Source organism: Lolium perenne, chromosome 7 (genome assembly GCF_019359855.2).
Source record: "Lolium perenne isolate Kyuss_39 chromosome 7, Kyuss_2.0, whole genome shotgun sequence".
NCBI lineage: Eukaryota > Viridiplantae > Streptophyta > Magnoliopsida > Poales > Poaceae > Lolium > Lolium perenne.
The window spans coordinates 267,305,965-267,319,005 of record NC_067250.2 but is presented as its reverse complement, the minus strand read 5'-3'; the positions used below and the strand labels follow the sequence as shown (position 1 = coordinate 267,319,005).

Sequence of the window (13,041 nt, the reverse complement as noted above, 5' to 3'; positions counted from 1 at the left end):
AAGAAATTTTACTCAAAGCTGTAATTCAATCTATATCTGTCTTTGCGATGGGTGTTTTTAAAATACCAAAGAATATTTGCAAATCCATTACTGATGCTATGGCAGCATTCTGGTGGGGTGATACTGAGGATCAGAAGAAGATGCATTGGAGGGCATGGTGGAGAATGTGTATTCCAAAAATTGATGGAGGGATGGGATTTCGTGATCTCCATTCTTTCAATTTGGCGATGTTGGCAAAACAGACATGGAGACTCCTCAATAATCCAACCAGCCTATGTGCTTCCATTCTTCAAGCAAAGTACTACCCAGATGGAAATTTGTTGGCTGCGGGGCCTAAGAAAGGGTCTTCTTTTACCTGGCAGAGCATAATCAGTGGCATACAAACTTTCAAGAGAGGCCATATCTGGCGTGTGGGTGATGGCACAAAGATCAATATATGGAGAGATCATTGGGTACCAGGGAGTGTTACACGTAAAATTGAAACTAACCGTGGTAATTGTTTACTGAGAACAGTTGATGAGCTTATTGATCCATCTTCTGGCGTTTGGGATGAACAGCTAATCAGGGACAATTTCAATCCCTTGGATGTTAGAAGAATTCTACAGATTCCCATTAGCCAGGATTTGGGTGATGACTTTGTAGCTTGGCACAAGACTAGTAATTTTTGTTTCTCTGTTCGATCTGCATACTATTCGTAATGGGAGCATCGCTTGGTGCGAAAATCGAAGCAATGGTGGACAAGGCTCATCATCTATAAATCCAAAGATGGGGAATTGTTTGGAAACCGCAAGTTCCATCAAAAGTTAAAATTTTTATCCGGAGAGCTTTACATGGTTTGGTCCCTGGAATGTCTATATTAGCAAATCGACATATCAAAGTGCCAGCTCAATGTCCTATTTGTAAGATGGGGGCCGAGGATATTCGCATTTGATCTTTACATGCAACAGAGCAAAGGAGGTTTGGACGGCCCTGGTCTCGAATGATTTTATCATGCAATGGTCGAAATCGGATAAATCTGGGAGTGTTGTGCTTGAGGAGATATTACGCTCAGATTTGAATCACCCGCCTTTACTTGGTCCCCGAGGCCGAAGGAGACAAGGTGGCGGTGGCGGCTTGGTATATATGGTGGCGGCGGCGAGAAGGAGTAAAGGAAGAAAAGGTGGCTTCTCCAATCAGCTCAAGATTCTCGATTAAAGCCCCGAGTATGAATTTTTCCTTAGCGTATCAGAGCAACACCGAAGGTGGTAACTTGGAGTAAACCTCCAAATTTCGAAATTATAAGCTTAATATAGATGCATGTTTTTTCCCCAATGGTACAGGCTGCGGCAAATTGTTATTAGAAATGACCATGGTGAGGCGATTGGAGGCGGGACTTGGCCTTTCTTTGGATATGTTAAGTCCAAGAATCGCTGAAGCAATGGCGTTGAAAAATGGCTTGTTGCTACTTGAAAATATTGGATGTTCACCGGCGGTGGAATCGATAGTTTAGAATTGATTACAAAGCATGCAATGGAGAAATTGAGCTATGGAGCCCTTATGCGCAATACCGGCAGATCGTTTTCAAATTGCTCGAAGAATTGGGAGGATATCTTTTCGGCATTGTCCCAGAGGCAAACAAGACGGCGCATAATCAAGCTAGATTAAGTTTTGAGTCTAATATTTTTTGTATTTGGGATAGTAACCCTCCTTCATACGTGTTATGAGATGTGCTGAACGATGTAATCTGTACTAAATTTGTGAAGCGACAAGTACAGAACGACTCTTTTCCTTAGAGTGCAGAAGGGAGTGGAAGGTTTTTAATGAGGCGGCTTGCTGACTTAATATATTGGTTTTCAAAAAAAAAAAAAGCAAGTGCGTACCCCTTTGCCCTATCTGAGGGTGCTCCACGATACGTAGGGAGAAAAAGATCACTCCATGCCATCCGATCTGGAAGCGAGCTCCGCGTCGATCTGAGGCATTCATTTGTCAAATAAAACCGCCGATGAAAACCCTAGCTTTCCTGCTCGGCCGCCCACCCACCCGTGCCTCCTCTCTTCCCCTCCCGAACAGAGAGCTCTCGGAAGGAGAGGCTCAACCCGCGTCCAGCACGCCCCGGCGCCGGCGACGCCGCAGGTAGGCTCCTCCTCCTCCGTGCTTCCTCCTCCCTGGCACTCTTCCTCTTTGCCCTCATTTGTAATTTCTACCCTAGCTCATCCCTCCCCTGCAGCCTTCCCTAACCCTAGATCGACGGGGCCGCCATCTCATCTCCTCTTCCAGAAGGCGGGAGTAGCAGTGAAGACCACCATGGAATGCTACTCTGTCGGTGACCAAGGACGGGAAAAACAAGGCCGTGTGAGGTGTGGATGGATTTGTGGACGGGCGAAGCCGCATCACGGTATGTTTTCTTCTCTTCTTTCCTCAATCTCTTCACATCTTCATCCTCCTTACGTACCTCCCTTTGATGTGCTCATAATTTTGGTATCTTCGTCCCCAGGTCATGGATCATCTTCCTTCTTATCCCCACCAAAAGTTTCGTTTATCTTTTGGAGGCCAGAAATCTCCCTTCTTATCCCCACCAAAATTTCGTTTATCTTTTGGAGGCCAGAAATATGGTACTGTACTATTTTGTGTATGATAGATTTTCTTTTAATATTGCGCTTGATGAAATTATGAAATAATTTTATTTTTTGTTGTACCTCTATATGATTGAAAAGTGCTTATGGTTCATGATAACGTATGCTGCTCGATGAAATTACCAAAATTTTGATTGTTAATCTTTTGGCAGTAAAGAAACTAAGATGCATATTTTTGGGACAAACTTTTCAGTATGTAATTAGCTTTCAAATATTTAATTACTTCAGTAATAAGATATTTTGATCTTAAAACACAATACGAGATTTACATGAAAGGACAATTGCCCATGGTTCAGGATAACGTATTGTTTGCTACTTGGCATATGTATACTCTTTTTCTGTTTACAGTATATACCTTAAGGTCTGATTCAAATAGAGGTTCCCGGTTTGGGTTTGCACTTTGCTCCGTGTTAATAGTTCTTGTATTTTGCATCAGGTATTTCTTTCTATGGAAGACATCAGTTTTGCATCCGAGTTATTCGTTTGAATGGAATGTTTATCTCCTTCACCAGGCTGAAGGATGTTCGCCACAACTTAAAAGCAGGTCAATCATGTTTAAATTGCCTTTCTAAATTGGCTTTCACATGTATGGCAGGCTGGCAGCAGCACCATAGGAATTAGTCCTCAACCAAGGTATTTTACCTATTTCCCTCTATGTATAGTAGATTTGTGGTGGTTGTTTGCCACCATCAGAGCTATGAATGTGCATGACGCAATTGAAATTCTGCATATGATCGACGTCCTTTGATAAGGTTTTTTGTTAAGAGTTTTTCTTGCTGCCCTTTTATCATTTGAGGGTATGAAATACTTTGCATAGTTTGAATAAGGAATTTGATATATGACATTCCTTTCTCCCATGTGGAATTAGGAATTTTGATATACTTACTCATTTTGTAGTTCCTTCCAATATGAACTCAGGCTTTATATTTTTCTGTTTGAGTCACATACTTGTCTGACCTATGACGACAACAATGTGTAACTATGACTTTTTCAGTTTTTTTGTAAGTATCTTGGACATGCAGATCATCATCTGTAAAGATTAGTATTTGTAATACTGTGTTTGGAGTGCAACCTCTCGCTAATAATACCCAAGAATTGACAGACTTGGAATATTTACTCGAGTGAGTACTGAGGAGCACAACTCGGGTCATGCGTGAGAATTAGGAGGGCATCGGTCATCTGCAACTTTAGATCGTTCCCAAGGTGGTAAAGCTTATTCCTTTCCCAAAGCTTATTCATTATTATGCATATTTATTTAACTTACCTTTCATCAGATTAATGCGATTAACACAATCCAATACGAAAAGGTTAGCAATTGCAGAAGGTTCATCTAGATAATTCAATCTCCTTACTATTTATCCAAACAAACATACAGTAATGTTTTATTTTACCTTTGTATAAATCCCCATGCAAAGTTTAGATGACCAATGTGCGCTTATTTTTATTTGGTGCTATGTAAACCTGTATGCAAGTAAGCTTTACATCAGTGTTTTCAAAATATACCAGCGATTGAAAGCAGAGGGTGGATGCAGCTGGTGTTCGTGGTGGCGTGGCCCGGAAGGTGGCACCATGTTTCTCGCCTGCAGCTTCCTACTCTTATTATATCCCATATCTTTCGTTGTGTACAGTCGATTACCACTGCACACCTCTGCTTGCTTCGTCTGTTCAATTATTTCAGCTTTGTCGCGGTTGCAACTTTCCGCTCTCTGTGTTGTGTTTGGATGACAAACGGTTGAAACTGATGATGGTGTTGGCACAAATCGTCTTGGTGTCCAGAGAGAGAAAGTTTGGATGGAAGGGAGCCAAGAGGTAAGATGGTGCACAAGCTTGTTGAAACTTCCTACTATGTAATGGATTGCCTTTAGATGACGTGGATGTTTGATCTTGACCATTTTATAATGTTGTCATTTTTGTTTGTTGCAGCCCAAGACACTGGACGCCAACTTCACTCAAGGCAAAAGGAATTATTTCGTATCTCAGACATGCTTCTATGGTATCGAGTTATCTAATCTTTATAGCATAGTTTGTTGGAGGAAAAAGAAAGTATATTTTCGTGGAGATTGTATTTTATTGTTTTGACAATACTTTTTCGTTGGCTTACAGTGGCTTATTCTCTGAATTGGTTTTGCAGGTAGGAAGGTGTTACTGGACAGCTAATAGCAGACAAAACAATTTACTGTAAATTTCTTCGAAGATCTTGAATCTTACTCAACAGTTTTGATCTCCCTATGACAGTCAAAGGGGTAAATCTATTTGGCAGTCCACATCTTTTGCAAAGCTTCCATATGAGGTTTGGACACAAGCTCAGGCTCATTTGCGTAATTTTTTTTGTAGTTCACCACAAGATATCAATGCCTGCTTATATATCCTCTATAATGTGATAGAAAACCACGATGGTTTTGTGGCCAAAAGTAGTGATAGAATATCATCTTTTGACTTTAGTACTGAATGAGTAGAGCTCCATTCTACCAGAGGAAAGTGTATTCTTTGGTGACATGCAACATGTTGGTTGTTAGTTTGCTTCACCGGTTAATTATTTCTTAGAAAAACATCAATTTCTACTTTTGAAAAGGGCAGCGACATATTTGAGTTTGATGCTTGCAGTTATAGACTTGTAGTTATTAATTTTGTTTTGGTCTTTATAGTTTCTCTGACCATCCAAAGTATGAGTGTTTATTTATCTAAATAAGTGTAGTCCGAGAGTAGTAGAGAGGAGTAGAGGACACTACTGTCCTGAGCATCTATTACTAAATTACACACCTAAACCTGTTGTAATGTCCAAACATTCAGCGGGCATAGCATCGGGCATGTTCTTGCTCCATCATTTAGCTGATCAAAAGCGATCGCTGATTCTTTTGTGCAGGGAATTTTCATAGTATAATTTTTCATCCATGCCTTTCACAGAGTGCCTTTATGGAGTACCGTGTGTCACCCTTAGGCTAAAGAATTGCCCTATTCTGGCACTATTTTTTTTCTTTGTTTTCTGAGCTGTGTTATTAGCCCCTTCTCCTTCCAAATATCCACACTTCAACTGTTCTAACATTCTGGTGAATATGTATTTGCAACTCTGATTGCTAAGTTATGCTTATCAACAAAGAGGACGTGAAGGCGAACACTCGAGAGGAGGGGGGCTCCCCTCGTGAGGGCATGCTTGACACAACGCGGACCTGCTACTCGAAGTATGTAGTTGTAACATCCATAGCCGTTTTGGCTGCTGCCCTCCAATACCTGATGTTCTATATGCCAGGGCCTCATGACAATGTAATCGTGCAGTATCTTGTGTTTCGTTCTTTTTCGTTTTTGGTATGTCTTCTTTTCAGTTTTGCTTGTTAGTAAGCAATTTTGGGTGTTTTATGTATATTTCTTGCAAGAGCTGTCAATGTTTCCACCTGTATTTGTTGCCAAATACTGATATTCACTGGTTTGGGATTTCTGAACACCTCATCGTAGAGAAAATGGAACGGCAAATGAGTGGAAATGATTACAAGTTTCGTATTACTGTATATGGTTGTGGTCTGTTGCCTTTAATTTATATTGAGACACTTCTGCAATAGAAGCCACCTTATAATAAGGATTTGGACGCAGAGGACTAGCAAGGAGGCGCCCCATGGGGCGCCCCAACCACTAGTTTTCATTGTTTACGGCACTACTTGCATCGTCACGCGGGTGGATTCTGGATTGGGATACAAGGTTTAGATAAATTATGCTGAGAAGGGGGTCTGGGGCGGTGACGAGAGTTTAGAGAGAATTATTAGGTGAGATTCAGAATTTCGTTTAGTAGCATAAGTTTCAGAGTACACGACGCTGCCTTCTTTTAACGGTTACAACTCACGCTTACAAGTGGGGCCCGTCGGCTTAAGAGTATGTTTGGTTTGTGCCCTAAGACTAGTCACAATGCATATTATCATATAAAAGTATCATGCACATGATACTACTACATGTTACTATCTCCATAATGCATGGTATCATGTAGTAGTATCATAGCTTTTTTATATTAATTGATTTGTAGAATCTCAATGTAGATATATGCACACGATTTATTTGATATTAAATTTTCTAGTACCACGCGCTATGATACGGTATCTACCTATGATACTACTATCCTCTCTCTCATTTTTAATTTTACTGTCACATCAGCTTTTTGCATGCATGAGATGTATGATACTACCTATGATACTCCTAATGTGGGTAGTCTAACTAGCCCCACTAAAATATCGACATAAAGAGCAAGGGCATGACCAAAATTTTAGTACTCCCTTCGTCCCGTTTCATAGGACCGATCGTAAATTTGATTAAGATAATACAAGATATATACTACAAAATATATATCATTAGAAAGTTAGATGTTCTACTTTCTAATGATATATATTTTTATTATATAATTAATATTATGTTGGTTAAATTAATAATATAGAGATATACGTAAGCCCTATAAACTAGGACAAAGATAGTAGGTTGTTGCCGTTTGAAGCTTTTCCGTGCCTGCCACTCGCCCGCGCGCCGGCCAAAACAACACAGACACACAGCGGCGGGGCTGGCTTCTTGGGCGAGCCAAAATTTTGGCACTCAATCAAACAGGGAAGCCAATTTTTAGGTAAGGCTATCATTGACTTCTATCCAAACGCACCCTAAACACCTAGCTCACCCCACTTTTTCTTTCTTTCGAACCACTCCAGCTACGTCCACCCCTCTGTCCGGGAGGAACACTTAGCCAGCTGGTTCATCGCCAGGTCCACCCTCGACCGGCCACTCAGAATACAGTTTGCATAAGTCGCGACCTAGCTACTATAGTCTCCCATTGAATAGAAAACCACTATCATGCTTGACTCAGATAAACGTATCCTGTTTATTTGGCCTACTCCAATGTCTCACGGCGGCATAGCACCTAAGAGATCTGCACCGAACATTCCTTAACGCTTTGACATTTAGCGGAAGTGATCAATGGCACGGCAAGTGTGCCCATATATATAGCCGCACCATTCATACGGACTTACGGAGTATTGGAGTCATGAGGAGTGTATAGTAGCTCATCAAGTTTTGGCCATATCCTCATGCTGTCATGCAGAAGTGAATCTCGGTGCTAACGACTAAACTTTAATTTCTCAGAAGAGCAACGAAACCTGTGACTGGCTCACACGGTTCTTGTTGCCGACTCGTAATGGGTTTGTTCCCTTAGTCTTGCATGCAAGTAATCCTGACATGGTTTAGCATGGGAAACGCTTTTACAATCACGTTCCCGTTGCAGCGTTGCTTTACCGGACAAAAAAACGTTCCCGTTGCTGAAAGTCCATGGTGTCATTTCCTTACGACAAAAGTACACCATAGGCTGAATAATTGTTTGTTGTAGATTGATGTGGAGAGGAGCCCCTACCAATTCACAGCTAGTTTGCCATATGCAGAGTAAATTATTAATCTAGGAACAGCATCTAGCCTGAACTTGTGGCTCTCATCTTGCCATCTGTAATAATTGTGTGCGTATGCACACTTTGATTGAGTTGTCGTCATGTAAGGAGTGTCCTCCAACTCAAACTCTCCTTTCCGTAGTTTATGTCATTAGTCATAATAAACTAGGAACTCATCACTCGTACGCTGCAAGACCTAGAGAAGTTTGTTACGAATGTCTAGCTAAGCCGCTAATCTTTTATAGTAATATATAAACAGATAAGTTACATCCACTTGGACGGTTTGCTTAATCTCCCTTCAGATGTTAGATTGTGTTTGATGTGAATCAGAATCAGAAAGAGGAGGAATTACCAGATTTTATCCAAATTTAGCTTGCAAATGCCTCCTATACGATTGCATTCCCAATCCTCAAACAGTCAAACTCCATTCTGCCGTTTTCCTTTCAGGACAATAATAACATCATTGACAAGTGGGAGAATAATCATGTATCCAAGTGACACGGGAAACCGCATCATCTGTGCAACGACTATTAAATGCTGAAGATTGATGTGGAGAACACGCCTTAAACACATCACAATTAGCTTGTCAAGTGAAGAACAAATGAACATTATTTAAGTAAACATCATTTGGGACACTCTATTACTTGATCCCTTGATGACTCGATAACCCTCCTCTGGCGGCCGAACATGTGGCTCTAAACCTGCCATCTGCGATAAATTCATCATAAATATAGTTAGATTGAATCGTCGTCATGCAAAGAATCTCCGCATATTCAAACTCTCCTCTTCATAGCTGACTGTATTCAGTCATAAACTAGGAACTCATCAACCATACATTAGGTTTCTATAAGAGTCCTACTACTAATTTGGTACTTGGATACAACTTGTTAACCATTGAAAGATAAGTGTATCGCAAGTAGGCATCTCAAGATTTTGTCACTGTACTCATTGGCTGGCTTGTATACTAGGAATCCCAACCAAAAACATGTTTATTCAAAAAGAAAAGAACAATGTTTCTTTCATGGGGACCTCACATGAGCAGTTTGTTTGAAGCATACCTGGGCCATGGGGTACCCAATTGGCTATCTTGGTTGCTGGGAACCTGACCTTTCAAGATGAAGAAAGATTCAGCTCAAGTGTTTGGTGCCTCTTCGTCACAGCAAAAGGCAAAAATCAATTGTGTGATGGATCATTTTTCTTCTTCTCTGAACTCTGTGTATAGTTTTATACATCTATCATCCACTGATAATATGCAGTTAGAATTCAATTTCTGTACATGTGCATGCTTGTCAGACAACTGTACAAAGAGGCGTTTCTGATTTTCTCCAAGCATATACTGGAAATATCAAAGGTCGCAATAATACTTCTGGTCATCAATGGCAACCTCCTTTTTTACATTTCCTTTTTTTAATGCAAATATGTTTGGACACAACTTCAATGTTCGCTGCGTCCATATGCAAAGAATAACAGAACAGAGTTCAACAGTTGCTGCAAATTTTGCATTGTTGTAACATGTGATTCAACAAAGCTACAACTTCCACACAAGTGAAGGATGGCGGCCATGGCCACTTTATTATTTTTAATTGGATACTTGAATTCAGATACAGATGGAACATCTTTAACTCAACTCAAACACAAGCAACACTATAAATTATTGTAGAGCAAGCTTCTGAAGCATGCTTTCTTTTCTGTCGTGATAAAAGAACACACAGAAGATACATATATTCGGAGTGGGTCAATTCTGGCTCAATTTGACATTGAGCCAGTGTATGTACAGAAAATCCGGCAATTCTGAATCGTCCAATTCTTTCATGTTATCAGTCACAGTGCCAAGTTGCTCTCAATGAAATCATCTTCCTTCCCAGCATCCCAGCAAACCATCTTCCTTCAAACCAGCTGAATTTTGTCATATGAAACTTCACTTCCTCCACCAGTGCCACCATTCCTTTGAACTTCGAAGTCTGAAGTTCAGGCTACCTCTTTCTTACGGAAGATGTTCATTGCGTCACTGTATAAGGCAACAGAGTTTGAGAGAACAGCAAGCACAATCATGGTTACAGCCAAGATCTTGTCACGCTTGGTTGCGATTCCATAAGGATCCCTGGAAAAACAAAAGCCAAGTTTTAATGTCTGTATATGAGAATGTTTAGAAAATTGGGAATATATACTTATCAGAAGCATAAAGCATTATCTAGTTACCTTAGTATGACCATGGCGGGAAATATGAAACCAATCAAGACAGCAGCTGTGGCACCAGTAAACTGGAAAGCGTCCCAAATACTTGGTATGAAGATGGCAGCAGTATAAATAACCACAAGGAGTGAGATGGTGATTAATGCAAATCTCTTATTGTCATGAGAAATGTGCCTCGACGTGGGAAAGAGTAGTCCATCCAAGTTGAGCCTAAGGGCAAAGAAGACGATGGGAAAGACAAGCATGACATGAGCAGCATAGCTCACTCTGACTACATCATTAAAGACAGAGCTGAACGGAATGCCAAGGTCTGAATCGAAGTTGGCTAGCACATCATCCAGTGTACCATCTCCAAAGAGAAGATACGCAAAGAAACTTGTGGCAATGTAAACACTGGAGCAAAGAGCCAGTGATGTTCGCACGATCGGTTGAGTTTGTGTTCTATCTTCAAGCTCATTGTCAATGCTGTGAACTGTAGAATCACGAAAACATGCATTCAGAGTCAACATAATTGAACAATGGCAATAATATTTGCATACTGAACAGCATACCGTTATAGTGGCATATGTATGCAGTGACAAGAACAGGGACAGCCGTAAAAAGCTTCCAGATAGAACTAAGATCATCTATCTCTGGGAAAAGCTTGGGCATCGCTACAGTTCCATCGATGAGTTTGATTATGGCAATCCCAGCAGTAATGACAACAAATATCACAGCTAGAGCAACTGATAGGGCAGATGTGTAGCTCAATGAATCTATAGGAAATAACAAGATTGAAAATTAATATCATGTGGTTAATAATAGATAGAAGACATGGTGAAAACTAAATATTTCATGATTTGCAAACATGAATACATACCCAAACGCTTAAAGCTCACCAATGGAGCAAAGACAAGAAGAGTTGTCACAAGAAGAACAACAGCACGAGAATTCCACATATGAGCTCCAAACCAGCCCTCCAATAAGCCACGATGATGAATACCGTCTGACGTTGTTCCAGATAATACATCACCTGTGAAAGTTCAATAACCAGTGTTACTCACAGTTCATGCAAATATAACTGTTGAATTTAACTATTAAGGTATAATATGTTACTTGAGGAGGCCAAATTGACTTACAGCTGTCTGGTGTTTCTTACAAAATCGTTCAAAGTGACAGTATTATTTCATTGGAAAGATAGCAATGTTCCATTTCTCCTTAGGTACTAAACAACTTGAGAAAGTACTTATCAAGAACTCATGCATGATTTACTAAAGAAACCCAAGTCTTAGCAGCTATGAAATGAACTTTAAAACATGTAAATCTTCAAGAATATTTTGGAAATACTCATGGTTGTCTCCGAGCATATGCCCCAAACCGTGCCATTCACTGGACTAAAGATGTTCTGGTGGAGCACTTGATTATACATAACAAGTTCAGGTTGGCGTATTAAAGTTGCACACCAAATGCTAGAAGAAAAATTGAGAGAACAGAGAGTACAAGTATTGAGCTTAGAGTGAATACCGATGATAATCATGTAAACAATCATCACACCGATGTTGTTTATAACCACAGAGGCCTGCAGCGCAATCCTCCCCCATTGCCCGTACGCCTCACCCATCAGCCACCCATACGACGTGATCTTTCCTTGGTGGCTGCACCTGACAAGCATGTCAATGGATGCCTCAGTGAGCAATGCCACAAAGACGATCATCAGGAGACCAGGGATGAGGCCCAGCATCTTGATGCTGGCTGGCAAGGCCATGATTCCAGCACCAACGATGGTGGTCGAGAGATTGAAAACCGCTCCGGAGAACGAAGCTCCATTGAACTCATGGAACCCGTCCTCCTCTGCCTTGACCGGAAGAAGTGGCGTGGTCTCATCTCGTATTTCCTTGGATTGATCTTCTGATGCGTTCCCGGCCCCCATTTTCTATTTCGCTATCCTGGAAGTAAAAAAAAATATTTCCAGTTAACGATATAGTACAGCAGATTATTTTATTTGACTAAACCAATAGGTCCACGTTTTATCCTGAATTCTTCTTATGACGAGATGCAACCTGCTTTGAATTGGGCACGTTTATTTTGATTCCCATTTCTTATGTATTAATAAACCAAGTCAAGTTTGATAACTAGCATTTCGAAGTCAAAAGTCATAGTATGCACGCCAAAGCATCCTGCAGCAGAAGCAATCAACAAAAGGATAGGTGATGAATTTGAAGGACCAGGATTAGCTATAACTAGTACCAAGTTTTAAACCTAACGAACATCAGGCAGATGAGGCAAAATCACATGGAGAACCCAGAAAAGAACCACAAACCACAAGCTCCAAGCACAGCAAAGTCTGCTGAAGCTCTTTCCACCACAATCTGCGACTAAGCGTTTCTGCGTGGCCAAAATAAATGCAGTCGATGCCATCTAGCACATATGCATCCAGCAACTACTCCGAGCACGTCAGAGCACTCACTCTAAGCTCGGACGCAAAATCGAGATAACAGAGAGTACAAGTATCCTAAAAGCAACATTCTTTCCACTATAACTCGCTCCGAGTGAACCCAATTTGGCAGTACCATCACAAAACCACAGCAACGAGTCCATTCCAAGCAAGAATCACCCACTTCCCGGCACAAAAGTAAAGCAACAATCATCCTGGCCAAGAACTGAGGGTAAAGATAAAGGGAGAAAAGGGCGTTACCTTTTCCAACACACAAGGCTCCCCTTCAGTCGCCTCCGGGATCTGAGAGCCAAGAGAGCAGACGAAACCAGAACCAATCACAGGGCCGTGAAGAACTTGTGGACGGGGAGGAGGGAGGGAGGGAGTGCCTCTCTCCTTCCCTAGCCGCCGCGTTTTATAG

The 13,041-nt window shown here is 41.0% G+C and overlaps 1 protein-coding gene and 1 long non-coding RNA gene across 14 annotated transcripts; one reads left to right on the top strand and one right to left on the bottom strand.

Annotated features, from left to right (window-relative positions):
* Positions 1 to 1,952: 1,952 nt before the first annotated feature.
* LOC127312769 (uncharacterized) lies at positions 1,953 to 6,000 on the top strand. Of its 13 annotated transcripts, none has more exons than XR_011748619.1 (7): positions 1,953 to 2,112; positions 2,207 to 2,374; positions 2,474 to 2,591; positions 3,049 to 3,156; positions 3,715 to 3,815; positions 4,291 to 4,459; positions 4,536 to 6,000. It is a non-coding gene; the product is annotated as an uncharacterized lncRNA (long non-coding RNA). The 13 variants fall into 13 exon arrangements; XR_007858581.2 differs by having other exon boundaries at positions 4,119 to 4,459; XR_007858583.2 differs by having other exon boundaries at positions 3,049 to 3,245; positions 4,119 to 4,459.
* A 3,560-nt stretch (positions 6,001 to 9,560) lies between these two features.
* Positions 9,561 to 13,041, bottom strand: LOC127312768 (amino acid transporter AVT6A). The gene is made up of 6 exons (XM_051343320.2): positions 12,882 to 13,041; positions 11,711 to 12,132; positions 11,067 to 11,219; positions 10,759 to 10,962; positions 10,214 to 10,679; positions 9,561 to 10,115 (listed from the first exon to the last, which is right to left on the bottom strand). The coding sequence occupies exons 2-6, from the start codon at positions 12,114 to 12,116 to the stop codon at positions 9,983 to 9,985; spliced, it is 1,362 nt and encodes a 453-aa protein (XP_051199280.1). The 5' UTR covers positions 12,117 to 12,132; positions 12,882 to 13,041; the 3' UTR covers positions 9,561 to 9,982.

Coding starts and splice junctions, on each gene's coding strand:
- LOC127312768 (XM_051343320.2), bottom strand. CDS start 12,116: ATGGGGGCCGGGAACGCATCAGAAGATCAATCCAAGGAAATACGAGAT. Junction 11,220..11,710: donor TGTTTACATGATTATCATCG/GTATTCACTCTA, acceptor GAACTTTCACAG/GTGATGTATTATCTGGAACA. Junction 10,680..10,758: donor ATACATATGCCACTATAACG/GTATGCTGTTCA, acceptor GTGATTCTACAG/TTCACAGCATTGACAATGAG.